The sequence below is a fragment of the Cyprinus carpio genome, chromosome A16, assembly GCF_018340385.1.
Source record: "Cyprinus carpio isolate SPL01 chromosome A16, ASM1834038v1, whole genome shotgun sequence".
NCBI classification, from domain to species: domain Eukaryota; kingdom Metazoa; phylum Chordata; class Actinopteri; order Cypriniformes; family Cyprinidae; genus Cyprinus; species Cyprinus carpio.
This window is the reverse complement of record NC_056587.1, coordinates 11,443,783-11,469,410: the sequence shown is the minus strand read 5'-3', so window position 1 is coordinate 11,469,410 and position 25,628 is coordinate 11,443,783. Positions and strand designations below refer to the sequence as shown.

Below are 25,628 nucleotides of genomic sequence, written 5' to 3'. Positions count from 1 at the left end.
CAGTTCTTTATTTTTGTTTGCAAAAAGCACATTTCTTTTTTCTCAATACTTTAATTTTCGTTTGCAAAACTTTATTTTCTTTTGCAATACTTAAATTATTTTGCTATTATATGTGGCCCTGTTTTGACTCCATAGGACGACCGCATCTGAGCAGTATGTATCTTTCATTATATTCCTCATATCCTCACATTTAGTACGGTAACTGTAATTTTCGGACAAAATAATAGTCACTTTAGTTATTTTAAACTATATTCTGCATGTGGTATCGCCCCTCGCCATGTCAAAGAAAAGATTCAACGAAATGAAAAACAATTTAAAAGCTTCCACTGTGAATAACGTGTACTATCTGAAAGAGATTCCGAATTAATTTACGATTTTAACTATGGTATTTGGACGGATATTCTGTCTTTAATGATCGATAAGCGTTATTTAACGCGACAGTATTTAAAGCAACAGTATTCGCTCCAAACTGTCACGTTCGTGAACACTCTCGGACTTTGAACGCTTAAAAGCACACATATTTCAGTGTGGAACCGGCAAAGTTTATCATTTCAGTACTCTGAACTCTTCGGCAGTTATAGCACCTTGAAGTTATATGTTAAGCGACCTGTTAACATGGTTAATATTGAGTAGGAGGAAGTCCTCTGTGTATGCTAGCAGGTTAGAACAGTATTTAATCTGTCAACTCAGAAAACTTTTTTTTTTGGTGCCTGTAATTGTAAGGTGTGTTATATTGTGTTCTTAAAAAAATAATAATAATAAAAAAAAAAACACCATACACTCCAGATTAACACCTACTATCAGATCGGAAATAACAGCAAACATGGGCAAGAAGGATAAACTGAAACTATCAAATGGCCAAAAAGAGGATGGAGATGTAAGGTACTGTAAATGACTTTATTTTTATAGAGCAAGGCAGATTACATTGATGTTTTATTGATGTTTTAAGAGCCATTTGTTCTTACAAATACATTAATTTGAGCTGTAATTATGGTTTATTGGTTCATGTCCTGGCATAACATATTCATCTCACATAAGTTTTAGATCATTATAGTCAACAAGAAAAACTATGTAACTGTAAAAAACTGTATATAGTTACTGACAGGATGATTAAAAATATTTACATTTAATTTATTATTATTTTAGGTGAATTATTTAATTGTATTTATTTATTTTTTCTTTGCTTTTTAAATTTTTCAAGCTTAATTGTGATATTTATTTCCAGCAGTGAGAAGAATGGCAAGGAAGACGAGAATGAAAAGGTGGAAATGGTGGGACCATTTCAGATAGTAAGTGAAATATTAAATATATTATTAGTATTTGTAGTACTACTATTATTTGTGATTTGTGAAATAAATTATTTCACAGCCGTAAAGGTGTATATCCTAATACATTTTAGGTAAAAAAAAATACTTTTTTATTTTAAATATATATATTTTTTAAAACTTCCACAATGCTTTAACTACGACTAAATATAAAATTAAACTAAATAAGCCTAAATTAAAAATGGATGTGGTGGAGAAGTAATTTTTTGTGATTGAAATTTCATGGACTCATTTCACTAAAATGCTTTAAGACTAAATCCCTTGAACTGTCTAGGGATTGATTGCAGGTTTTCTATGAATGCTTTAATGCTCATATCATGAGATTGTAATTCTGAGCTTGATCATGCAGCTGTTTTTTATTTTATTTTTAATATTCAATAAAAATATCAATATTAATAAAAATAGATATCAAAATGTTTTAAGACAAACTTATTCTCAAAGGAGTGTGTCCTTGTGTCAGTTTCGCTATGCAGATGGTGTCGACATTTTTCTGATGCTGCTTGGCACAATCATGTCCATGGCCAATGGGGCAGTTCTTCCTCTCATGGTTATTGTATTTGGAGACATGACAAACAGCTTTGTGGATGATACAATAGCAGATAACCTTCCACCCAGTGAGTGTCTAAATGTTATGTCTCATGAATATACTGTTGTTTCATGAAGAAATCTGTGAGGTTTTCCTAAAACTAACAATAACATATGGTCTTTTAATTTCTAGACGTCACCCTCCCACAGTCCAGTAATGAGACTTTAGGAGAGCAGATGACAAGGTAGGACCACTGTGCTTTGCATTGGATTTATGTTATAATTTAATTTACAAATCTTTCTAAGTGTATGATAGTCTTGTTTCTCCATCTCAGGCATGCTATAAACTACAGCATCATGGGATTTGTAGTTTTGGTGGCAGCATATATGCAGGTGGCCTTTTGGACACTTGCTGCAGGACGTCAGGTGAAGAAACTTAGAAAGAAGTTCTTTCACTCCATCATGAAACAGGAGATCGGTTGGTTTGATGTCAATGAGACAGGACAGCTAAACACACGCCTCACAGAGTATGATGTATAATAAGAGTCATTTATCAACGTATTATGCACACAATGACACATACCTACATCACACTCTTTTTTTTTTTTCTCTGCAGTGATGTCTACAAAATAAATGAAGGCATTGGGGATAAGCTTGGCATGTTGCTTCAGAGTCTGAGCACCTTTTTAGCTGGCATAATCATTGGTTTTGTCAAAGGCTGGAAGCTGACCCTCGTCATCCTTGCTATTAGCCCTTTACTTGGGATCTCAGCTGCCATCATTGGAAAGGTGGGATAAAAAGGAAAGATAAAGAGTTGAAATATCTTTATATCCATAGTAAGCTCCTGACTCACATTGAGCCCTTCAAGAGCCCTATTTTAGTTTATTACTGGATGCTTTTCTACCTAGCTGGAAAAGAGAATAAAATAATGTAAATGGTCTACAATGACAAATACACGGATATTATAGCTGTAAGTTTGACACCAGTAAGATAAAAAAAAAAGGTATTCTGCACGGATGCATTAAATTAATCAGAAGTGACAGTAAAGACATTTATAATGTTATAAATTATTTCTATTTCAAATAAATGCTGTTCTTTCGAACTTTTTGTTCGTTAAAGAAATCTTGAAAAAAACGTGTCAGTTTCCAGAAAAATATTAGGCAGCACAACTGTTTTCAACATCGATAATAATAAGAAATGTTTCTTGAGCACCAAATCAGCATATTAGAATGATTTCTGTAGGATCATGTGACACTGAAGACTGGAGTAATGATGCTGAAAATTCAGCTTTGTCATCATTGTGAAATTTAATTTAAACTGTTAAATTGTTTTTACTGTATTTTGATTAAATAAATGCAGTCTTGGTAAGCATAGGAGATTTCTTTCAAAAACATAAATGAAATAAATAAAATGATTAATATAGTTATTTGATGCAATGATAAAGCAACATTGTATCCCTGCCTCATTAGGTGATGACATCATTCACGTCGAGGGAACAGACGGCCTACGCCAAGGCTGGAGCAGTGGCTGAGGAAGTGCTGTCATCCATCAGAACTGTCTTTGCCTTTGGCGGACAGAAGAAAGAGATACTGAGGTGTGTTTGAAAGTCATCCTGTTTCTCAAAGAACGTCAGCACTTTTTCTTAGTGGAATTCTGATGGGGACACACATAGTTGTTTTGTGGTACATGACACAGAGTTATAAACACCTGACCTTTCTATGACCTAAGCCTAAACCAGCTCATTTGCCAAACCATCTTAGAACCATAAAGATTAGGTAGCTACGAAGGAGACAACTTGGTTTTATCACTTTATTGTCTGGTCTTGAAAGTTTAATTTGTTGTCCCATATGGTGAATAGGATAAACTTGGGGAAGAGGGTGGGGAATCAGTTTGATCATCATGTTTTTTGCATCAAAGATAATAAATAACTTTTTTCTGTTCTTCCAAGGTATCACAAAAACTTAGAGGATGCCAAGAACATTGGCATAAGGAAGGCCATCACTGTGAACATTGCTATGGGCTTCACATTCTTTATGATCTTTATGTCCTATGCACTGGCCTTTTGGTATGGCAGCACTCTTATCCTGGCTGGAGAGTATGATATCGGCATGCTTTTAACTGTGAGTCACAGCAGGGTTATTACAAGACACTGTGGTCTTCTGATTAAAGCCCAAAGTCATATTGTTCATGCTTCAAATATCATAGGATTGAAATCCCCAAAATTATTGCATCATAAATAGCAAGTGGTTATGTTTTCTTCATGGGAACTTAAAGCAGACTTTTAAATAAGCATGAGATTGCCTCATGAGTGCATATTCTGTTCCTCTGTTTTAGATTTTCTTCTCAGTCGTAATTGGGGCTTACGGCATAGGTCAAACGTCTCCTAACATCCAGTCCTTCTCTAGTGCAAGAGGGGCTGCCCACAAAGTTTTCCAAATCATTGATCATGTGAGTAAACTTATTGTTAGCTAATCATTAGCGCTTTCAGGATATTATATTACATAATTGTTGGAAAAAACAGCTGTCCCCAGTGCAGAAGAAGATCTACCTGGGATGTTAGACAGGATATTGGTATTTTATTACCTGCATTAAAAAGTTTAATAATGCCTTAAACCTGAAATTTGATCATTCCTCCCATCTAAACAAACTAAACACTTCACCTTTCTAAAAATAGCACTGTGATTTTTGTGGCTTATTGACATTTTATGTCTTCTATTCAGATTTGGATTCTCCTGCAGTAATTGTCACAGCGCAATATATGCATTTCTATTAAAAGGCTGCAGGCCAAGAATATAACTAATTAAAAAAGATAACATAAGCTTAATCATGGTCCCCATAGTCATGAAAAACCTGTAAATATTAAAGGGGTCATATGACTTTGCTTAAAAATTATTTAGTGTATTTGGTGTAATGAAATGTTTATGTAGTTTAAGGTTAAAAAAACACATTATTTTCCACATACTGTACATTACTGTTTCTCCATATGCCCCGCCTTTCTGAAATGCGTACATTTTTACAAAGCTCATTGGTCTGAAAAGCGAGGTGTATGCTGATAGGCCAGCTGTCCAGTGCACTGTGATTGGCTGAATACCTCAAGCATGTGATTGAAATGTTACGCCCCTTAACAAACTGTGATGCCGTGTGTCTCGGTGCGACAAGATAAAACCAATCTGAAGAGCAGTGTCAGTAGGGACATAATTACTGTGATCATAGAAATGGCAGCGTTAAACATACAACCACGCGCTCATAGAACTGGCAAACAACACGCACTGCTCAAAACTCACGTTTAAATCATCAGTGGCAAATCCTTTAAATATGAAAATATAAAAACGTACTTACAGGCTGTGTGTCAGCATTATTTGTCAGAACACCGACATTGTAGACTACACTCCCAGGAAGCAGTCCTGGTCCTCCATAAAATGGGTTGCACACATTTAAATATTTGGGTAGAACTGTTCTTGAACAGTGTTGTAAATACAACTTAACCACAAATTTCTAGTTGTGTCCTCTTTTGGAAGACCAAACAAAGTAGTTTCGCTTTCACAATGAAACACACAGCGTATCCATCACATGGCGTGCAACAATTCTACAGTATGAATCAAAGTTCCGCCTTCTTTCTTTGCGTGAACATTTGTTTTGCAAATCTTCCCACACAGTGACATAGACATGTGGGGGCGTGTTTAAACAAGGCGTTTTAGGAGGGCGTGGATGAGTCTTAACTTTTATAAAGATATAAAGAGAGAGACCGGAAGGTTGCCGCTTGACACAGACACACAGAACATGCAGGAATCATATTTAAATAACATTTTTGCGGCTTAATATTTACAGATACTAGTCCACATAGTGGTTTCAATTAAGTGTAATGACCTACTTTTGATTAATTAATTCAGAATTGGACAAATTCCATTTTATTCAGTAAAATTAATTTTTTTGACTGGATTCCACTATTCCGTCCGTGTTTTCCGCATGGCAGAAATCATAGAGCCCTATTTTAGGACCATGAAAAATGGCCAGGTCTCAGGATCAGAGGTGGTTCCCTACTGAGATCCAATGAATAGTAAACGACAGGGAACAATTTTTCTAGTAGAGCAATTAGTGTGATATTGATGTCTATTAGTCTGAATGAGGTTTGATTGTGAACTTACCTCTATCCCTTACTGGAATTTAAATTTAAAAATAAAAAATTTCTCTTGCAATCTTTTTTTTCACCAACAGGAACCCAAAATCAACAGTTTCTCGGAGGAAGGCTACAAACTTGATTTTGTAAAAGGAAACATAGAGTTCAAAAACATTCACTTCACATACCCCTCACGACAGGATGTGAAAGTAGGACCATCAAATGATTTATTAAAAACCATTTTAACAAAATAACTTTACAGAATGAAATGACTCCAGCTGTGGCTGTGTTTGGCTTTGTAGGTTCTGAATGGCATGAATCTTAAAGTCATGAGTGGACAGACCATTGCTTTGGTGGGTAGCAGTGGGTGTGGAAAAAGCACAACAATCCAGTTGCTACAGCGCTTCTATGACCCACAGGAAGGAACGGTAAGTACAAAGAGTGGCAGAGAGGTAAAACGTTCCTTGACGTTCCTGTTCTCCATCCAAACTTTCCTTTTTCTTTTCCTCTAACCCCTCAGGTAACTATAGATGGCCATGATATTCGCTCTCTGAACGTGCGAGGTCTGAGAGAACTGATTGGCGTTGTCAGCCAGGAGCCGGTGCTGTTTGCCACAACCATCGCAGAAAACATCCGCTATGGCCGGCAAGATGTCACCCAGGAGGAGATTGAGCAGGCCGCACATGAAGCTAATGCCTATGACTTCATCATGAAGCTCCCAGATGTAAGATAAGACCTTGTTTAAGGAGGCAATTTGATCAGTCTGATTACAAAAGATTGATCAGGTATGCTTTGACCATCTCTGGACTTTTCAGAAATTTGAGACTCTAGCTGGAGAGAGGGGCACCCAGATGAGTGGGGGACAAAAGCAGCGTATTGCTATTGCACGAGCGCTTGTGCGAAACCCAAAAATCCTCCTTCTTGATGAGGCTACGTCTGCTCTGGATGCCGAGAGTGAGACTATTGTGCAAGCAGCTTTAGATAAGGTAACAAAATTATAGCAGTCCAGAAAAACACTGGAAATATTGTGTGTGTGTGTGTGTGTGTGTGTGTGTGTGTGTGTGTATATATATCAATATTTAATTTTATTTTATTTAATTTTTTTTACATCTGTATAGGTGAGGCTGGGCAGGACCACCATTATAGTGGCTCACCGGTTGTCCACTATTCGAAATGCTGATGTCATTGCTGGATTCCAGAATGGTGAAATTGTAGAATTGGGCACACATGACGAACTAATGGAGAGAAAAGGAATCTACCAGTCTCTTGTTACTATGCAGGTTAGAAACCCACAGTACAGTACATACACACACAAGCTCTGTATAAAACTGTGGCATGTTGTTGTTGAATATGAAAGGTTGTCAGAGCCTATTTTCTTGTGGGCAATGCTCTGACATATGGAGGAGCTGCAATTGGGTGATTTCCAGTTCGAGTCCCGAATCAAGGTCCCTTCCTGGTCCTATTCCCCTCCCAGTTGTTTTCAGTCTCTCCTCTTACTGTCCTGTCCATTACTGTCCTGTCCATTAAAGGTGAAAATATTTCTGTGAAATGGTTTGGACATAACATTAAAGGGCGTTGTCTGTCAGTGATTTGCGGAGTCACAGCAAGTAGAAGTCATTCATGTTCTACAAGTGTTGCCTATTTGAGGCAACATGAGTAACAGTGGCTATCAAAGATACTGAGCAGGTAGTAAAGCTCATGTGATCTCCGTCAAATATTGCAATCAAGTGGCAACCAATACTACAGTTACATGACAATCTCAGATGGTGGAATTACTGTCATTGTGATCAGCCTTTTAAACTTCCACAATGTGACACATTTTATAAAGATGTTATGCAGTTTATCGATCTGGATTGGACTAGATCATTTGGAGCTGAAACATGCTGACATTTAAGTCTAGTGGTATTGGTCCTGTCTGCTTTGGTTAGCAGCAGAAAAGAAAAGTTTCAGAGGCAAGCAAGCTGTTATATTTTGCTGAAAGATTATTAAATCAAATATTTATTTCACATTCTCTGATGAGCTATGCATGATAACAGAATGTTAAAAAGGTTTATTTTGAGTTTAAATTGTTTAAATCACAGATGTTTAAGAGCACAGAGGATGCAGAGAAGAGCAAAGAGGAGATGACTTTGGATGAGAAGAGTCCCTCAGTCAGCTCTCTGAATGATAGCACACTTTTCAGACAGAAATCCAGAAGTGGCTCAGAAAAAGATCAGCAGGATAAAGAGAAACAGACAAAGGAGGTACGAGACTGAGTCTAGACAACAATGGCCAACATTTATGAATTTATTAATCATTGTGTGAGAATGTGTCTCAGTAACTGGAATAAGACATTATTTATGGGTAATTTCAATCAAAACCAAACAGAACTGTTTATAAATGTTCTATAGATCCCATTACAAGTGTCTTCATAAATTAAATTGTTTGGTTTTGTTTTCTTTTCTTAAAAAGGAACTTCAAGACTTAATATGTTATCTGCAAAGAAATTGTATTTTTTTTTTTATCAAATTGTGACCATGATTAGATATTTTAATAGAAATAATTTTTGTGTTTGTTCTCTTTTCTTTGTAGGAAAAGGTTCCAAACGTCTCCTTCCTGACAGTCCTAAAACTGAATCATCCGGAATGGCCGTACATAGTGGTTGGAGTTTTATGTGCCACCATAAACGGAGGCTTGGAGCCTGCATTTTCTGTCATTTACTCTAAAATAATTTCTGTATGTTGTTCATGGAAATTAAATATTAATAATAATTGCCATTATTGACAGTCAGCAGTACTGAGACATTATTCCTCATAAGTTTACTTTTCCTTCTTCTTTCTTCTTCTTCTCTAGGTGTTTGCTGAGACAGATCAGGAACTTATACGAAAAAGGAGTGAGCTCTACTCTCTGCTGTTTGCTGCCATTGGGGTTGTGTCCTTTTTCACTTTGTTCTTCAAGGTTTGTTTTGTGTTACAGCATCAGTGTTTGAACACACAGTAAATTTAAACCACCGTGAATGCTAAACAAAAATTGTAGAACTTGACTAAGACACCTTATATACAATAATAATCTACTTGGGTACCATCTTGTTAACCATTCTGTTCAAAAGTGTAGACTCCGAGATGGATGGTTTATATAGATTCACATAAGGTCTTCATGTGAGGTGTTTCAAAAGAAATGATTTGTTCTGACAAGCATACTTGTGAGGTGCATCTTATACATGTTCTTATCTAAAAGCTGACTGTTGTGAAATACCACTTTGTAAACACAAATTAATAGTGGACAGATCTGTCAATTATTTATCTAGTCAAATTACCGCTGCTAAAAATTCAGAAATGCTAAAAGATTACATTTGACTCTTACAATAGAAAAAAAATGAATATAAAAAAGTCTATTTAAATGTACTAAAATAGGATTTAAAGTTACATAATTTATTATATAATCATATAGCTTTGAAATAAATACATTACAAAAAAAATATATTTCAAATAATTGTTGTTCTTTCTTTTCTTTCTGTTCACCAAAGAATTCAGAAAAAGTATCTGTTTCCACAAAAAATACTAAGCAGCTGTTTTCAACATTGATAATAATAAGCAATGTTTCTAGAGCTCCAGATCAGCATATTAGAATGATTTCTAAAGCTGCAGTAAAGATGCTGAACCATGCTTATTCCACCACAGGAATAAATAACATTTAAAATATATTAACACAGAAAAAAAAAGTTATTGTAAATTGTAATAATATTTCATAGTATTACTGTTTTACTGTTTTTTTTTTTTTTTTTTTATCAAATAAATGCAGCCTTTGTGAGCATGAGAGACTTCTTTCAAAAATTTTAATAATATTTTTGCAGACTTTGTGATTTTGTGAGTCTTTTTTTTATAAATGCACTTCTATGGATTTTGCGGGAAGAAATTGTGCATCATTTGGGGTATTTTTCAGTTTTTTATTTCAATGTTGTAATTTCTTCTAGGGTTACTGTTTTGGGAAAGCTGGTGAGATTCTGACCATGCGACTGAGGTTAAAATCATTTAATGCTATGATGAGACAGGTGAGACGATAATAGACATAGACCATTCAAGCTATTTATGAATGTCTGCTGATAGAGAGTAGTACAACACCTGTCTTGTGTATTTTAGGACCTGAGTTGGTATGATGATACTAAGAACAATGTGGGTGCGTTGACCACCAGACTGGCTGCGGATACAGCTCAAGTGCAGGGCGTAAGTCTCATTTCCAATTTCACCACCAAGAGTAACACATAGTCCCACACATAACTTTGTGCCAAGCTCCTAAATTGATACATCACTAATGGCTGCTTCATGTATTATTTACTGTATTTTTAAGCTCAAGAGGTTTTCAGTTTAGTGTGCATTCTTAACATGTCAAAAACTATATTTTTGTATTACAAATGTGGTACAGATTAAATACTGTTAATTACATTTAAGAAATTAAGTTATGTGTTACTGTAAATTCAAATAAAATTGTTGATACCATTTTAACACAGTAGTTCATCACAAATGGCACATTGACTTTATTTCCAACAGGCGACAGGTATAAGATTGGCAACACTGGCACAGAATGTGGCCAACTTGGGCACCGCCATTATCATCTCATTTGTGTACGGCTGGCAGTTGACCCTCCTCATTCTCTCCATTGTGCCAATCATGGCTGTGGCTGGAGCCATCCAGATGAAGTTACTTGCAGGACATGCTCTAAAAGACAGGAAAGAGCTTGAGCAAGCTGGGAAGGTGAGCATTTATGCTTATACTTTAATGCAGTACAACTTAAATTCACTACCTTGTCCGCAATGTATTTTTTCCATTTCAGATTGCAACAGAAGCCATTGAGAATATTCGTACTGTGGTTTCTTTAACCAGGGAGAGCAAGTTTGAGAGCCTGTATGAGGAAAACTTAGTTGTGCCGTACAAGTATGTTTAAATCGACTAATAATAATTATTTAAAATTGTATTCTATATCTATTAGGATTCAAAATGTGCTTGAGAATTGATGATAAGATAATTGATGTTTGTCTGATTTCCTTAGAAATGCTAAGAAAAAAGCACATGTTTTCGGCCTGACGTTCTCCGTCTCTCAAGCGATGATCTATTTTGCTTATGCTGGCTGTTTCAAGTTCGGCTCTTGGCTCATTGAACAAAAGCTGATGACCTTCGAAGGCGTCTTCCTGTAAGTGACTCAATACATGACTGTTATAAGATTCTCTCACAACAGACTGAAGAATATGTAATAAAAAAAAGTCATGATCCAGTGTTGTCTACAATGCATTTTATAGGTAGTTCAGATTTGTACAAATTACACAGAAGTGAATGAGGACAAGTAGTAGAGACACACACACAAGCTAAAGCACACTACAGTACAGGTGTTAAGTGGGAGCAGATTGGGAGGTCCAAAGTCTGCTGGTTTCTACACAATCAGTTAATGATTACAGAAATAAACGTGAGTCAGAATAAACTATCCAGATGAGCAGTGGATGTAGATATTCTCTTAGACAAGACAGAAATGAGGCTGGTGATTCATTACATTTGCAGATAGAAGATTCAAGAGGATCCATGTGATCTAACAAGTGGGCTTTTCAACTGAGAAATAATTATTAAATAGCAATAAAATAGCAGTGTTTACCCATAGTCCCAGAGTCTAATAAAGATGGGCTACACATAGATATTGTATATGGAGTATAATCTGATTGATAATTACTGGAAAACATTAGTTTTGTCATTCAGTCAATACTGTAATTTTTTTGAAAATAAGGCTAATTCAATTTCAGTTTAGTAAGCTTTATTGCCATGAACAAAACTTTAAAAAGTAAAATAAAATAACAATAGTGAAAATTATTTTAAATTAAAAACCTGTAATAAAAACGGTGCAAATGGATTAAATCAAATGAAACAGTGCATTGTATTTTAGTAATGTATAGTCAGTAGATTGATTAGATACAATAGTAGGGCCCTATAAAATCCATTTTAGTTTTTCCCAAATTCTATTTTATTTTTCCCAAATTCCTTTTTTTTTCCTGGATTCCATTTCATACACACAGAGAAACACAGATCATGAAAGTCTTTTTGCAGTTTAATATTCACAGACACTAGTAATTATCGCCATTTGATTTAAGAGTACTGACCTACTTTGATTTATTCAACCAAAATTTGACAAATTCCGTGACATTCTGCATTATACAGTAAATTCCTATTTTATTACTGAACTAAGCATTTTCCAAATCGCGGAAAACATAGCGCCCTACTATAGGTTGTGATGTCAGTGTTATTTTAGTTTTACTAATATGATATTATCGGTTTTATTAATATTTTGAATTAGATGTCATTTTATTTTGTTTTCACTAATTTTAGTTAAAGTTTTAGTAATTTTCATGTTTTGTGAATTTTTATTAATTGGTTTTAGTGTATTCAGTTTTTTTAGTACTTCAAGTTAAGCTAAATAAAAATGAGAAATTTTGCCTTGGCAACTAGCTGAAATAAAATAAGTTTTAAGATATCGATTATAACCCTGTGTGATATATGTGTTTGTGTCTCTCAGTGTGATTTCAGCTGTGGTGTATGGAGCAATGGCTGTTGGAGAGGCAAACTCATTCACTCCAAACTACGCCAAGGCCAAGATGGCTGCTTCTCATGTCCTGATGCTCATCAGCAGAGTCCCTGCCATTGACAACGCCTCAGAGGACGGAGACAAGCTGGTATTCCTTTAATGCACACACTTGAACACCAGAATACACTGTATGCCTAATACATGATAAAAAGGTTTCTAATTGTAGTGAGTCTTAATCACAGAGTTTCCAAAGCCTGTCATGAAATTAATTATTTACCACTTCTGCAGCTCCATCCTAATCTGATAAAACTCAGGCAGAGCTGGACTCTGCTCACATAAATATCAGTGTCATTCAATGCATTCATCAAGACACAATGATGACACTAGTATAAACACAAATGTGCACTAATGTAGCTGTTTCCTGTGATCTCTGTAGGATAAATTTGAAGGCAATGTGAGTTTTGAAGATGTGCGTTTTAACTACCCATCTCGGCCGGATGTACCAGTGCTGCAAGGTCTTAGGCTCCGGGTGAAGAAGGGGCAAACTCTCGCCCTCGTGGGCAGCAGTGGCTGTGGCAAGAGCACCACCATCCAATTACTGGAGAGATTTTATGACCCTCAGCAGGGCAACGTGGTAGGAGAACACACATACAAACAAGTATCTCAGAGACCACATTTTATAGCTTTTTTAGCATATTTTATCTAATATATTTTATGGATATGTTAATGTCTTTACCCAAGTTACCTAAATTGACATTTAGTTTTACAGTGTCTAATCACTGATCCAACTCAGCAAGATGCCATTCACGCAAATTCACTGTCATTCAGTACACTAGCACACTAAATACACAACAGCCATGGAAGTGAATATCTTATTACCTCTCTCAAGGTCAAGGATAAGGCAGACCAAAAGACAAGGAAACCTTCAGGTCCTCAAAACTTTATGACTCAGACCTTAACACAGACCTGTTTACACGCTTTTAACCTCCGTTTCTTGTTTTATTATAGCACAATAATAATTAGCTATTAGGTCCAAAAGCAAGATATTAAATTGGAAATTGGAATTATATAATAAAGAAGCATTGAAGTGTGTTATACCAATAATAAACCATGGTTAGCCCAAACTGGTAACAGTTACTCTTTGTTAACAGATGCTGGATGACAATGACGCAAAGCAACTGAACATCCACTGGCTGCGCTCGCAAATTGGCATTGTTTCCCAGGAGCCTGTGCTGTTTGACTGCAGCCTGGCAGAGAACATTGCATACGGAGACAACAGCAGAAAAGTCAGCCAGCAGGAGATCGAAGAGGCCGCTAAGGCTGCTAACATACACTCCTTTATAGAGGGGCTGCCACAGGTACAGTACAACCATCATCCGCATGTACACCTCATTCAAAAGTCAGGGGTCAAGTAAGATTTTTAAGTTAATTACTTTTTACAAATATTTTTATTCAGCAAGGACACATTGAATTGATCAAAAGTAAAGGCAAAGATTTTTTTATGTTACAAAAGATTTCTATTTCAAATGCAGTAAATATTGTTCTTTTGAACATTCTATTCATCAAAGAATCCTGAAAAAATATACTATATACTATATAACTGCACAACCGTTTCCAACACTGAAAAGAATAATAAAAAAGCATCATACTGGTTTCTGAAGGATCATATGACACTAAAGACTGGAGAAATGGCTGCTGAAAATTCATATAATAAAATATATTATACAATATTTTAAAATATAAAACAGTTATTGTAATAACATTTCACATTATTAAATTTTTTTTTTTTTTTTTTTTTTTTTTAATAAATGCAGCCTTGGTGACCCCAAGAGAATTATTTAAAAAAAATTAAAGAATATTTAAATGACTGTCTACAATTTTACTAAATAATATTGTGTGGTTTGTTTGCAGCAATACCAGACGCAAGCAGGTGATAAAGGTACACAGCTGTCAGGAGGGCAGAAGCAGCGTATTGCTATAGCGAGGGCCATTCTCCGCAACCCCAAACTCTTACTGCTAGATGAAGCCACATCTGCTCTGGACACTGAGAGTGAGAAGGCAAGATCACAGTTCACACAACAGCAGAATACGTTTTTCATACACAAATCGGTTATATACTATAGCCAAACTCATTACATGAAATTTTAAGCTCTCACAGGGAACTTTTTAATGTCAATGGTTTCAAGCAGAAATCAAAGCTATGAGTTTGCAAAAAGAATAGACTTTGGTTATTTGTCCATACAGACAGTATTCAAGCTGCTTCTGGATTTACAGGACAAGTCAGAGTCACACCTGCTAAAAAATAGTGAAGATACTGTATTTCTCTTACTTAACTTCCTTTTGTCTCTCTTCTCTGTGCTCTGTGAGTAGATAGTGCAGGATGCTCTGGATAAGGCGCGTGAGGGCCGCACATGTATCATCGTAGCCCACCGGCTGTCCACCATCCAGAATGCAGACCTTATAGCTGTGGTCCAAAACGGGGTCGTGGTGGAGCAGGGCACACATCAGCAGCTCCTCAGTAAGCAGGGGGCGTACTACACCCTCGTCACCTCTCAAATGAGACACTGATGGTCAAGAGCAGCAGTGCACATGAAGATTCTAGAAAATATTCCATAGAAATGCTCTCCTGTGGTTGAAGGCATGTATTTTTTATTTGGTAGGCTCATTTTATGTGGCATTACTACAGGAAGCCGGGAAAATAATAAGGATGTGGACATTTGTGTCCAAGTGTAATGTTAGTGGAACAGAGATCTGACTAAGAATTGTGTAGCTATCAGTGCCTTGTCATTTTGTACTTTTCAGTTTTAGGACATAACATTAATCCAAATCAGTGCTTTCTTGTTGCTGATTTAATTGTATTAAACATCAACAAAAAAAAGTGTATTTGTATTAACCGTTCTATCAAGCACTACCATATTCTCACTTCCTGGTCACACACTTTGTACTTGCAGCAAAAAATATTGAATATTGTTTTTACATAATGTACAGTAATTTTATATATACATAAATAATTTGTCCCTTGGTGCCTGATACCAAAAATGTTGCCATGGTTTCTCATTTTTCAAGATGACCAAAAAGTTTGTGTTATGATGGCTGACTCCATTATAGAGTTCTCTGTGTGTGGTGCCTTGATATTTATCAGAATAAGGCTGGTTTATTTATGGCACTGTTTTCTTATCGCACATTCTGTAAAAGTCTACTGTAAAAAAAAAAAAAGTTTAGAATAAAAATTGCATTTTTCATTAGCCTCATTTTATTTCATATTCTACAATCACTCATAAAAGTTGTAACTAGACTTCAAAATGTGGAGTTTTTTTTTGTACTTATAAATGACATTTAAATACACAATGAAATACATGTGGCAAATTTAGGACAGGCATTGTTCTTTTCATCAGTTGTTGACTGAAGGCAGATCTGAATGTGAGCTTGCAGTTGATTTTAAGAAAGTGTTGCTTTTAAGTGGACAAAATTATTGGAAAAATCCAACATAAATCATGAGAGAGAAGTCTGTCATTTCACCCTTAGATCCAGTTAAGAAAAAAAGAGGTTAAAAAAAACATGAATGGATGATTCATTCACAATAAAATCATGTATGGTCCACCCAATTGGCTCAATGAAAGCTTCCATTGGTGGCTGAAGGTTTCCTGGGCATTCTGTCTATTTTGGTGCACAAAGTAATTTAATTTCTATTAAATTCTAATCTGATTACATTTTATTATGACCTTGAATTTAGGTTTAAATGCAAATTCGTTGTTTGTCCATTTCTGATTATTCTGACACTTGATTATTGTAGTTAACCCTTTATGTTTCCTTTGTGGCACAGCCTACGTCTTCACTAAATCTACTTCAGAAAATAATTTCCTGATTCTAAAAGTCATAATGTCAGATGTGACAACTTGTTATTGGTCAGGTAAATTGTATTATGCCAATTACACAGTCAATTCAGAGATAATCAATACAGCACATAAAAAAATCTCAAAGATAAATCTAAGAGTACAAGATGCATACCTGACTTCAGAAAGATGCATAGTGTAGTGTGTATAAACACTGCACACTACGGGCTCATCTGGCTTCAGAATTGCTCTGATCTTCTTGTAACATTTCCTTAAGTTCTCAGACCAAGACAAACATCCCCCAACTGGAGACAGGAACTAACAATGGGAATTTGCATTGATCAAGGCCTAGACGTGGAGAATTTTAGGGACAGATTGATTTGCATGAAAGACACTGAGAAAGGGCACACCCTCTACAGTGAGCAAATTTCTCTAAACTCTAGGAGCTTTATTACCTTATAATTTACTACTTCTAAGATTCTGACCATTGCACCAGTCACACTGAGACATTTTAAACATGATGCCAAACATGACTGTGAACATCACTTGCGTTCATGTAGATCATTATATTTTGCTATTGACAATTCTGAGTGAGCTGACTGAAGGGAAGGAATTGGGGGAAAAGGAACATATGTACAGGTGAGAAAGAAGCTTTCACACTTCTCTCAGTGAGATATGGAAACAGGTCTGTATGTTAATACACTGTGTTTGTATTGTCCGTATCTCAGGAGATCAAAGTGTGTGGGGTTCTTCCCGCCTTATAATCAACAACATGCATTTAGAAAATAACTAGGTTGAATTTTTATTTCATGGCAACTACGTCAGTTTACAGTCATGTTTACAAACCAAAATCACATTCACAGATGGTTTACTGTCACAGTGAAAAGAGTCCATTTGCCAAGCTCGATTTTGATAAAGGTTTAATATTTTACTTGCCTTCACATAAAATGTAAATATTTCACAGAGACACTGGTTTAAAGATTTATACATATGTAAAACAAAGTTCACAGCTGTGCTTTCATACTGAGAGGCTTATGAAATGAAGTCTAATTATTGAATTTCCTCAAAGAGAACTGTATGCATTAAACAAACATTTAAATTTGAGAGCTGTAATCACTTCAGTTGCAACTTTAATATATTTACAGTAGGACAAGTTGGACAAATAAAATTCTTACAAAATACATGGATTATTCACACCATATGAATACTCGCTGGCAAGGTTTACAATATCTTTTGGAGGTAATGCCGACAGGCCAACTTGTATTCTTGGTAAATCTGTGGGCAATTCACATCCAAATTTACATGTATGTATGACAAAATGTACTATTCAAACTAACAGGTGGAAATGGTTTAAGGTCCTGTGATGAAAGAAGCAGCTTGTAATATCTGAACCAATCAAAATTACAACTTTTAGGAACATTTATTCAGTGTTTCCCAGTAACTAGGAAAGCAGTGCAAATTAAACCAACCATTGGTAACAAACAGTAAAACATTTTTTAATAAGCATGTACATCTACTATATAAAAAACATTCATTTATATCCTATTGGTGCAAAAAGATTCGGCTCTTGTGCATGAAGCCTTGTAGTTTGAAAAGCCACATGATAAGATATTCAAATTCAGAAAATAAAGAGGAATTATATATCTGCATTATACTTACTCTGTTGCATTGTTTTGCATTGATAACCAGTTTGTTAATGTCTCTCTCTCTAGTGGACTTATGATGCATGAGCATCCTGTGACATAATACAGCTTCACAGGTGTACAGTTAACAGGAAGCAAGGCTGCTAACGTAGCAAAAACTGTAGGTTAAAAATCATGCCTTATCTCAGAGGAGGATTTCCTGATTGAAATGATTCAGAGATGACTAACCGAAGGCACCTAAGAGTTTAAAGCACTTGCTGTACTAAATCCAGATTATTTCTAAAAATCAACTTATCTTACTGTCTGGCAACTTTCTCAAATGAATGTGACATCTCTTCAGAATTCTACTGTATCTACTGTATTCATTCTGGATATGACCAAACAAGGGAGCATATGAACCATTTTAAATTCACAGCATAGTAGATCAGTTTAAAGGCACGGTCACGTCTGAGACGTCAGCCCTTTTTTTCTCCTGTTCAACAACATAACTAAAGCACTGAGGTTAGACTAGGTTAGACTTCCCAGAATGCTCTGTTTTACAGCTGGGACTGGGAAGTGATCTGCATGATGTCATGTAAAGAGGTGCAGAGGTTCTGAAACAGAGTTTCAGCATCTGTCTCTGGATTGGACTTCCAAGCGGTGCAGGACGCAACAATTCTGGATGAGAATAAAGAATAAATTAAATACAGAATTTAATTAAATTAGATTAATATTACAGTTAATGATAATAATACGACAGAAGAAATTACTGGTCAAACATTTAGAATAAGATTAAAAGCTGCATTTTATTTGATTAAAAAAAACAGTAATATTGTGAAATATTATTAACATTTAAAATAACTGTTTTCTACTTGAATATATTTTAAAATGTAATTTATTCCTGTGATAGCAAAGCTAAATTTTCATACTAGAATATCATACTAGGTAGTGTATATAGAATTCTAAAATATATTGTATATATAAAATTTTAATTTCATAAACTGATATGAACTAACCTATCATCACGAATGCGGTAGAAAAACCCATATCCGTGCGGCACCATGGGTGCAACTGCTCCCAATACAGTGGTGTAGCCCACCAGACTAGTGGAAAGCACAAAACTCCCCCCTCCTCCACTGTAAATACAAAATGTCAGTGTAAACTGTCTTTACAGCAATACACACAAATCAATACCCTGGCAATGAACCATGGGAAGGAAAGTGCTGGGCCAAACCTCTTAGTATAGAGCGGATCTGTGTAGAGTTCAGGCACAGGAAGACCCTCCTCCTTGGCAATCAGGTACAAACCCAGGAGGTGTCTGTCAAAGCCTGAAATGTGCAAAGATCATTCAAACATTTGTACCTGCCATATTATCCATTACACAGTGTAAATATTATCACACACACATTACTGACACACACAAACCTTTTCCATCCTGTGCCTCTGCCATCAGCTTGTTGTGTTTTCTGAAGGCTGCATTTAAAGCTTGTCTTTTCTCTTCAGTCTGTATAAAAAAATACAATATTATTTAAAATAAGACAGAAAAAAAGTGCAAGCAAGTAAAAATAACTAAAAAACTATTTTTTTTCTTTGAAAACCAGGGTTCCCATGCTCTTGGAAAACCTGGATATATGAGGTGTCCTGATTTTAAAAGTGTGATTTCCAAGTTCTAAAATATTTAATCGGGTAGAAATTTTTAATAAAACTATTTTCAAATATTAGCCAGTAAATCATAAATGACCAGAAAAGTCATGTATGTACATTTATTGGTAAAAAAAAAAAAGTAGGATCCCAAAAGAACATTTAGCTCTTAAAACTTCTGGAATTCTGAAATTTGTCTTAATTTAATTATAACTAGCAGATGTCCCAGAGTAAACAAATGAAACACAAAAGGAAAAATTTAGCAAAATGTCCTAGCTGCTCTTTTCCAAATAATGAAAGGGAATGGAAACGAGGGCTGTCAAGCGTTAAAAAACAAAGCCAAAAAAAAGATTAAAAATGGTGAGCTATATTCTAAAGATACCATACAACCATATGATAGCTTTGTGTGAACACCAGAATTAAATTTAAACCGTTATTTTCTGAAAATCTTTGCTACAATGCTAATGCTTAATATAGAGCACAAGCCGTATGGACAACTTTACGATTCTCTTATTATGATACTCTTTCACCATAAGAAAAAGAATGATTCATACAGGTTTGGAGGAGAAGTAAATGATGACGGCATTTCAATTTTCAGCTGAACTAACACTTTATTTATCAAACAACAAGGCACTCACAGTGGCTGTAGGGTTCAACATGGTTCTGCACCAGTGCTGGGCCTCCACAGTGCAGGGCCTCATGGTCTCTGTGCGGCCATGAAAGAAACGGCGTGTTGTGGCAGTCTCATAACAACTACCAGGCCTGAGAATGAAAGACAGAAAGATGTCAGACTTAGCATGGGCTGTGTTTTGATTTTTCAGTCAGGCAGTTATCGGATACACTTACTTTCCGTGCAGCCTGTAGTATGATAACTGCAGAGCCAGCTGTACGAATGTGTCAGGGTGAAGCTTTCTCTTCTTAATGGCTGCTTTTCCAAAGGAGGTGAATGCATAGCTGACAACCTGCAGGTCCTGAGACTGTAGATACAGACGCTTTGAGATGAGTGATTTTAATTATGTTTACTAAAAACCATGTCTGTTTACAGTGTATTCTGTTTGTATTAATGCATTATGGGATTGTAGAACAAGAACTCACTAACAATATAATCTTGTGTGTGTTACTTACACTTTTGGTGTACTGTTCTTTAGCCAGGGCGATGTCTCTCCTCACCCGCTCATCCACGGTGAATATCAGCTCCTCCGGCACAGGCATCTCACGCACAACCTTTGAACCCTGGGAGTCATATAATAATTTCAACATGCACAGTCATGCATATAAAATGACATACACAAATAAACATAAACACAGTCTTACCTTCCACACTCCACCACAGGCCCTCAATTTTTGATCTACATAATATCCGTTAGATACCAAAACCATGGCATCATATGGCGCATGCTTTAAAACAAACAAATACATAGACAATAATAAAAATTAAAATGTGATATTATTCAATTATGTATTTATATCTTGACTGACACAGACATAGACTGTAATAACAACTGGTAACACTAAGACTTAAAAAAGAGTTTTCTGATCACATTTATCAAAACAACATCATGTTTGGAATGAATGCACACATAATCACTGAGTGTGACATAATTATACTTCTTTTCACTTCACACTGTGTGATATAATTAAACTGCATCAAAATACAGTAGGAATAATACAATATATAATACAGAAATACAGTAAGGATTCCGAAACATTATAATTTAAATTCTGAAAAAATTAAAAAGCTGAATTTTATGCAGCCATTACTCCAGAAATCATTCTAATATGCTGATTTGCTGCTCAAGAAACATTTTCTATTATTATCAATGTTGAAAACAGTTGCTTAATATTTCTGTGGAAAGCATGATACATATTTTCAGGATTTTTTGATGAATTAAAAGTTCAAAAGATCAGCATTTATTTGAAATAGAACATTTTGTAACAATGTAAAAGTCACTTTTGACTAACTGCATCCTTTCTGAATAAAACTATTCATTTTCTTTTTAGAAATCATATTAATCCTAGATTTTTGAACATTAATGTATGTAAAAATATACACAAATTCAAAAAATGCTGCCATAATCAATGGTTGTACATACATCACAGTTAGAAGCGAAAGTCCCATTAGAGAAGCAAATCAGATTGTAAGATTTATCACCCCAGCGGATCGTGGGGTCACCAGTTAATGCCAGGTTGGTCAACTATCAAGAGAGAGAGAAATCTTTGTAAAAATGTCTGAGAAAGGAATTTAATGTCATACCTGGAACAAATACAGTAACTGAGTGACATTCATGATTGTCCTCGTACAAGTGTGTATGTATTGTGCTCAACCTGTGTGTAGTTTTCAGGGGTGGAATAGGGCTTGGCATCGTCCAGGGCGAGCACAAATAAAGAGCTCTGAATAGTCTCTAGTATGGTCTTATTCACAGGATCTATGGAGATCAGATACTCCCGAGCCTGAAGAGACAGACACATGAAAAATCTCATCATGATAACCCTTCAGCATACTTTCAACAAAGTCTTTCACAATTCTTTCACATCCTTAGTAGAATGTCAGGTGGAGTTCATTTGCATACTGCACTGTGATTGGTTGTGGTGCTCCCGTGGAGGGCGTGGCTCTTACCTTTGCCCAGCGTGTCCTTTCCTCTGTGGTGAGAGCGCTTACTCCATCCCCCTCTGGCTCTCCATCACAGCATTCTTTAATGTAAGTGAGCTGCCTAAAGAAAACAAGCACTATGTGTGGAATAGCATGCTGCTTTGCTGCAGTATATAGCATGCATACTATGCTCATTACATATAATAATACACTACCATGCAAAAGTTTGGGGTCAGTACTGTCTGTGAAAGAAGTCTCTTATGCTCATTTATTGGGCTGCATTTATTTGATCAAAAATACAGAAAAACAGTAATCATGTGAAATATTACAATAATTTAAAACCTCTGTTTTCTTTAGTAATATATTAATAAATGTAATTCATTCACGTGATGGTCGAAGCTATCAGGAGTCATTACTCCAGTCTTCAGTGTCACATGATACTCCAGAATTTATTCTAATATGCTGATTTGGTGCTCAAGAAACATTCCTTATTATCAGTGTTGAAAACAATATTAATTTAGAAAATTACATTTGGATAAAAACACAAAATTTACTTTAATAATTTTAATTTCAGACATGTTGAATGAACACCACTTGAAGAATTTAAAATGATGACCATAATGTAGCATACTACTATGTGGAGCATTTATCATACAATATTATTTGGAATAATAGTAGGCGGTATACAGTGTATACCCCGCAGTATTCAGGAAGTAGAATTCTAGTATTCCATTCGGAATACAGCCAACAACAATGACTGTGCATAGTCACACAAAATAAAGACATATAGATTTCACTGGATCAATAAAACCGATCCGCTGAATCATTGAAAACTAGGACTCTTGGCACTATACCTCAGCAGCTCTGGGGGAGTGAGGATACGGCCATCACAGAGAGCATCAAATGTGAAGACCCTCCCACGACACATCACTATCATGTGAGAAGGGCAGGGTCCTTCGCTTTCTACAACACACAGTGATCACACATCCAGCATAAAGGAACATATGGACACATTTATGCATATAAACAAGCATGCATATGCCTAACCTGTTTTGAAGAAGTTGAGGATGGTGTCTTTATTGACACCAGGCACTTTGCAGGTGCAGAAGAGCATGCGGAACTGATCCATGTCAAAGGGCATAGTTCCTGCTTTATGAATGGCAAGCCTCTCCCTAACGAGTATCAGCAAATACAAACAAATAGCCATATTTCGCACTTAATACATTACTTATGCAGACAAAAACAAGCCATTCACAATCAGAAATAAACAGAAATTAGACACTTTTGAAAGACATTTAGTACACCGGCTGTTTCTTCGTTCACTAAAACGGTCACTTACGTGCGGATAAGGTCCCAGTACTGGAGGGTGAACCACAAATTCAAGCTGGTCCTCTCCAGCTGTGTGCCATCACGTACAGGCCAGCAGTGCTCCACGTAGGCTGTAGGGCCTCCAAAATTCACATTCAGCTGAGAGGGGATGCGTGCTTCTAGATATGCTGTGTCCAGCCACCAGTCTTCAAGCTGAAGAAGAAGAAATGCCAGGTTCAAATAAAGTCTATTAACTACATATGAAAATATATGGCTGATAAGTGATTCCGTAGTTTGGCTCAAACAGAGCGGTGTGCAAAAAAACAAAAACAAACACAAGCCTATTACCCAGTTGCGCCTGCTATTGGCTCTCCTCAGAAGCTTTTGTTGTAGCTTTTGTCCGATGCCCTCCTTAAAGCATTTCACAATAGCCTCTGTGGCTTGAAACTCCTCCTCAGATGCAAAAGGTTTAACTGAAAAAAATAAATAAATAAATAAATAAAAAAATAAATAATAATAAAATAACATAGTTTCCCAGCAAGGTGAACACATGTATTTTACTCATTACTCCCTATAAAATAAACTTAATGTCTTTTCTGAGAAAAAAATAAAAATACAAAATTTAGTCATTTAATAATACCCAATAGAAGTTGGAAAACACAAAGTTACAATTTATTTTTTAATATTAACATTTCATTCAATGTAACAATCTACATTTTTTCAAGTAAATCATTCAGTAAATATTTTAATTTAAAATGAGGTTTTGTGTCGCTCACAAATCTGACCAACAATGTTATGTAAATATACTATTACATGTAATAAAATATTACATGTACAAATTGTGGTATTTTATCATATAAATTACCATAATTTGTACATGTAATATTTAAAGTTCCATAAAAGTAAAAAATAATCATAAATATCATAATATATAAACTTTATATATTATGATGAGTCTTATTTGATGTACATTATAGTATTTTTTCATATATTTTAAATCAGATTTTATTTTAGAATTTTTGTTTTCAGTCTAATTTTAGTTAAATGTTTTGTAATTGGTTCATCATTTTATTTCATTTTATTTTTTACAATATTTCTATACAAGTTTATTTAGCGTACTTATTTAATTTTCGTTTTAGTTTAGGTAACTTTAGTACTCCAGCATAAACATTGTGTGTGTGTGTGTGTGTGTGTGTGTGCGTGCGTGCGTGCGTGCGTGCGTGCGTGCGTGCGTGCGTGCGTGCTTGCGTGAGAGAGAGAGAGAGAGAGAGAGATAGAGAGATTAATTTCAATGATTTTTAATAGAAGGACAAACTAAAACAGCTGTAGGTAGTGCCTGTATTTACTATTTAAAATTTTAACATGAAATCAGAGCAGTCTGCACTTGAATTTACAGTGAACAACTACGTTTAAAAGCCATCAACAACTCTTTTTTTTCTTTAAGCAAATTTTATTTCTATCCCATGTAACACATAAAGTCGTGAGCAGAATGCAGGTTTGTGCTCGAGGGCTTATGTTGAGCTCTCACCTGCATGCAGGTATTTGTCCAGTGAGTCGTGTAGATCGGGTACAGGTAGAGGAGGGAGGCTGCTCTGATACTGAAATGTCCGCTCCGCTCTGGACTCGAACAACTGATTATCCATTATTACTGGACTGATTCAACTGCCAATCAAATCAGACGAATAGTCATACAGACTCAGTGGCAGCATGTCCATTCATATGATATCAGATTACAAATACACTTCTGCACAGTCTGTTTGGGTGCAGGATTCACTCTGGATTTAAAGCAGTAATGCATAAATAAATGACTGAAATCACTTTATCAGACATATACATAAACAAAAATCAAAACGCATAAAAACATATGCTGGTCATTATGAACAGACATAACGTTAATATAAACAGAAACATTTCGAAGTGACTAACCTCAGTGAGACAAGATACTGTAGCAATGCAGGAACAGAAACGTCTTGTTACTTTACTTAAGAACCTCAATGTGCACATTCAACGCCAGCTCGGGATCGCTCCCGTTACCTTTGCCCTAATTACTGAACGTGAAGTCAAAAACAATAACAATGACTCAATCAACAGATTTCAAAATACAGGTCCTGCGGGACCGTGACGGCA

At 35.7% G+C, this 25,628-nt stretch overlaps 2 protein-coding genes across 2 annotated transcripts; one reads left to right on the top strand and one right to left on the bottom strand.

Moving 5' to 3' along the window:
• The first annotated feature begins 460 nt into the window (after positions 1–460).
• On the top strand, positions 461–15,370 carry LOC109082822 (ATP-dependent translocase ABCB1-like). The gene is made up of 28 exons (XM_042772631.1): positions 461–660; positions 773–882; positions 1,226–1,289; positions 1,786–1,939; positions 2,044–2,095; positions 2,186–2,377; positions 2,467–2,638; positions 3,320–3,444; positions 3,799–3,970; positions 4,185–4,298; positions 6,066–6,176; positions 6,270–6,395; positions 6,488–6,691; positions 6,783–6,953; positions 7,086–7,247; positions 8,049–8,210; positions 8,539–8,682; positions 8,800–8,904; positions 9,920–9,997; positions 10,086–10,169; positions 10,494–10,697; positions 10,777–10,877; positions 10,993–11,133; positions 12,499–12,655; positions 12,944–13,141; positions 13,659–13,865; positions 14,419–14,565; positions 14,878–15,370. The coding sequence occupies exons 2-28, from the start codon at positions 824–826 to the stop codon at positions 15,073–15,075; spliced, it is 3,804 nt and encodes a 1,267-aa protein (XP_042628565.1). The 5' UTR covers positions 461–660; positions 773–823; the 3' UTR covers positions 15,076–15,370.
• Positions 15,371–17,129: 1,759 nt separating this feature from the next.
• On the bottom strand, positions 17,130–25,585 carry LOC109082828 (peroxisomal carnitine O-octanoyltransferase). The gene is made up of 17 exons (XM_019097668.2): positions 25,428–25,585; positions 25,030–25,163; positions 23,850–23,974; positions 23,533–23,714; positions 23,241–23,365; positions 23,048–23,156; positions 22,221–22,314; positions 21,929–22,054; positions 21,697–21,798; positions 20,918–21,001; positions 20,729–20,836; positions 20,450–20,580; positions 20,242–20,365; positions 19,388–19,466; positions 19,197–19,290; positions 18,979–19,098; positions 17,130–18,640 (listed from the first exon to the last, which is right to left on the bottom strand). The coding sequence occupies exons 2-17, from the start codon at positions 25,142–25,144 to the stop codon at positions 18,520–18,522; spliced, it is 1,839 nt and encodes a 612-aa protein (XP_018953213.1). The 5' UTR covers positions 25,145–25,163; positions 25,428–25,585; the 3' UTR covers positions 17,130–18,519.
• Positions 25,586–25,628: the final 43 nt, after the last annotated feature.